Genomic DNA, 4,396 nt, shown 5'->3' on the forward strand with positions numbered 1-4,396 from the left:
TTCAATCATTTTTTTGTGCGTGCTCTCTTTTTGGTGTTCCTACAACACAAATTATAAATTAAAAATATATCTTTGAAACATTAGTATAAGAAACTAATTAACAATAAAGGGTAACATACGATCGTCGAAATGTTTTAACTTCTGGAATCTCCGGGTTAAGCCTAATTTGGGTACATATAGTGTTGGATACAGACCTCCTTCCTACAATACATTTGATATAGAATTTATAATAGTTAGGTATTATCAAAACTAATTTTTAAATATTTTAAACGAAGGAATAAAGTATGTACCTTGGAAGACATCAATTACACCCTATAGAACAACACAGATGAGGCTTTCACCTATGGAATCTTTGTAAGTCTTGTAGAAATCGTCAGCCGCTTTTTCGGTTAACTCACACGGCAAAAGCATGCCACTAAATTAAAAAAATAAAAAAAAAATGTTTATATATTTAAGTAGTATCAATTAGATAATATGTTTAAAACCAAATACCTGGAGTCACGAAGGTCAAAGGAAATTCTATGGTACATGGAGTACTCTTGTGTTTCGTTCCCTTCCGGAGAAGAAACTTGCTTCTCATTATCTTCTTCTTCAGACTCAGTATCTTCACTTGATTCATAATCATATTCGTCGTTTTCAGTATCATCAGTGTCATCCCCATCATCGCCTTCACTATCTTCTTCGTCTACATACACTATTTCATAAAAGCCTTCATCTTCTTTATCTTCTTCTTCTTCACAATAATCCTCATCAGAACTGTTTCCATCATCGTCATCATTTTCGGACACATCAGAGTCGATATCATCCGAGTCAGTGTCATTAGAATCATCCACCTTCTTCGCCAAAGAATTTCGGCAGCACTTCTTTAGCAACTTACAAATATTATCACTTTGTGATCTAAGCTCATACTTGTTGCCGTTATTCGGACCCAGCGAGTCTTTTTTATCATTCCAAGTATTCATTTTTCCAACATTGGTTACTNTCGGTTAACTCACACGGCAAAAGCATGCCACTAAATTAAAAAAATAAAAAAAAAATGTTTATATATTTAAGTAGTATCAATTAGATAATATGTTTAAAACCAAATACCTGGAGTCACGAAGGTCAAAGGAAATTCTATGGTACATGGAGTACTCTTGTGTTTCGTTCCCTTCCGGAGAAGAAACTTGCTTCTCATTATCTTCTTCTTCAGACTCAGTATCTTCACTTGATTCATAATCATATTCGTCGTTTTCAGTATCATCAGTGTCATCCCCATCATCGCCTTCACTATCTTCTTCGTCTACATACACTATTTCATAAAAGCCTTCATCTTCTTTATCTTCTTCTTCTTCACAATAATCCTCATCAGAACTGTTTCCATCATCGTCATCATTTTCGGACACATCAGAGTCGATATCATCCGAGTCAGTGTCATTAGAATCATCCACCTTCTTCGCCAAAGAATTTCGGCAGCACTTCTTTAGCAACTTACAAATATTATCACTTTGTGATCTAAGCTCATACTTGTTGCCGTTATTCGGACCCAGCGAGTCTTTTTTATCATTCCAAGTATTCATTTTTCCAACATTGGTTACTTCTCCAATGACATCTTAAAATATAAGACGCAAACTCACGTCAAAATAATGTATAATATATTAGAATTCAATTATGGGAGATTCAAAAATAGACGAATGAGGTAACTTACCGACCAAGTAATCATCACAGTAAGAACCGTTTAATATTCGATTATAATCTATGAATTCAAAATATTCTTCACCTCCAACAATCAAAATCTTACTAATTTTGGTCTTATACAAAATAATAATCTTTTATCGATGAGTGGTAGCTCTGCATGACCCATATTGATCGACAACTTTAAAATTTTCAAGCTCAATCCAATCGCCAACATGAAATTTAGACACAAATTTGTCATAAACATCACCACGAAAATTACACTAAATCTTCTTACCCTATTAAATACAACAAATATAATTAGATTTCTATAAAATTTGGATAAGTAGCAAACCTGATTATCAGTTAGAACCATCTCTAGGGTTGAACCAAGACGAAGAGTTTTTTCTTCCCATAAACACAAAATCCTAACATGGATTTTCCATTCGTATTTTGAAGGATTCAAACGTGAAACATGATCAGTCGGAGAATTCATGACCATAATCTAACCTGCACTAAACGAATTCAGTAATTATAAGCAAATTAAGATTCCCAAACATAATAAAAGAATTGTGTGTCGAATGTTTTAAAGAGCCTTGGAATATTCTCGAGATTTGGATATTGAACTTAAGATATATGAGACGTCTATATATATAACCTTAGAGATTAGTATATTTTTCTAAATATAAATAGTAAAATATTATAATATTAGTGTATTTATAATTAATAATAGATATGTGCAAATATATAACATATATATGTCTTATATATATATATTTATTTACTTATTTATTTCTTGCATCATAATCTATAGATTATGTAAAATCTAATAAATATCTTTTATTCCAAACTATATTTATTACTATCTTTATCACTTTAAGTTTACAATAAATATACTCATTCAGAAAATCATCAGTTTAAATAGTTATATATAATATATTATATATATATATATTTCTATATTTTATTATTCAAACAATGGTAATTGCCATCTTTATCATTTCAATTTTGTAAATTTTATAAAAATCATAATTTTATCCTTTTGTTAGTTATAACTTTTAGGAATAATCTTTATCATATCAAATTTGTAAATTTCATAAAAATCGTAAATTTAATCATTTTGTGAGTATTATAACTTTTAGGAATAAAGATATATAATAATATTTTATTACTTTAATTTACGTTTTAAATTTACGAAATTACACCATTTTGAAGATGTATGCTAGTTTTGTATAATTAATAATTTAATACTTCTCAGAAACGTTTATAATCAAATATCTCCTAAAGGTATAATTTCTAAAAACTTAACACTATGTTTGAAAGATCAGTATATTAATTAATAGGTTATTACTATATTAAATAAATTTTTATATTGTGTTAAAGAAACAAATATTATAAGAACATTGTATGGTTATGGAAATTGTCTTCTGTTTAATTTTGTCTTCCATTTCATCTCTTTATGACACCAGACTGTTGATTTTGGAATTTCAGCATTAATAATTTCTTTGTCTTGAGCAGACTATATATTATACAAAACTCATTACAGTGAAATAATTTTTAAAAATGTAACAATAATATTTCAAATTAATTATACATCTAAAAAAATAGATTATTGTTACATTTAAATAAATTTCAAATTAATTTAAAGAAACAAATATTATAGGAATATTGTATGGCGATTGAAATTGTCTTCTTTTTGACTTTCACTTCCATATCATCTCTTCACGACACCAACGTAATGGATATGGAATTTCAGAATAAGTGATTTCTTTGGCTTGAGCAGCTTGTGTACTGGATATAATCCAATCCGAGAATTTAGTTGTCATAGTCGTCGAACGAATCATAACATCATTCTCAGGACCATCTTCGTTGTAGCATTCTTTAGGTGTAATCTGTTCAATATTTTATTTAAAAAATAATTATTATCAAACATGGAATTATTATCAATTTCTGAATAATTATATAACATGATTATTTAAAACAGTTTCGTGATGAAATACCCGTAAATCGAATCCATGGGTAACTACGATCATATTATTTCTGCAGATATGGCAATCCAAGTTTAGACAAAACTATTATCTATTATAAATTATAAATCAATTTAAAAAGGAAATACAAGAAATAATACCTTATATTATTTAGAATCAAATTCCTGTATCGTTTAATCTGCTCCATAATACCTACATCAAATAATAATTATTATTTTATTATTATATTATTATATATGAAACCACCATACATACAGGTAAATACAATTAATTTGTTGATCAACCAAAAAAGTAAAATATTATACCTTTTTTAAAAAGTGAACCAACAATATCCAAAGCTAGATGAGTTTCGAATCTCCCTTCCCAAGAAACAACTACATGAACAGGAAAACATATAACATTAGTCGATCAGGAAAGATCAGAAAATTTGCTTTCCAAGTAACAACTACACGATCAAGAAAATAAAAAGGTTCAGTCGGTGAATCATAAGAAACAGTAAAATCAGAATACAAATTGAAAATTGAGAATGTGAACCTTATAAAGCATGATATTATACCTTTATTAGAAGATGAACCAACAACAACCAAAGTTTTATGATTTGTGGATCTTGCTTTCCAAGAAACCACTATACGAACAGGAAAATAAGAAGGATCAGTCAATGAATCATTAAAAACAGCAAGATCGGAATATAAATATAAATTTGAGAACATGATAAAAGAATTATAAAAATTCAAGAGAAGAGTTTTTTTTTTTTT

The 4,396-nt window shown here is 28.5% G+C and overlaps 1 protein-coding gene across 1 annotated transcript; it reads right to left on the minus strand.

Moving 5' to 3' along the window:
- LOC109130855 (protein PFC0760c-like) lies at nt 313-1,559 on the minus strand. Its single transcript, XM_019240928.1, has 4 exons — nt 1,090-1,559; nt 996-1,012; nt 493-937; nt 313-415 (listed from the first exon to the last, which is right to left on the minus strand). The coding sequence occupies exons 1-4, from the start codon at nt 1,557-1,559 to the stop codon at nt 313-315; spliced, it is 1,035 nt and encodes a 344-aa protein (XP_019096473.1).

Source organism: Camelina sativa, chromosome 19 (genome assembly GCF_000633955.1).
Source record: "Camelina sativa cultivar DH55 chromosome 19, Cs, whole genome shotgun sequence".
Lineage (NCBI taxonomy): Eukaryota > Viridiplantae > Streptophyta > Magnoliopsida > Brassicales > Brassicaceae > Camelina > Camelina sativa.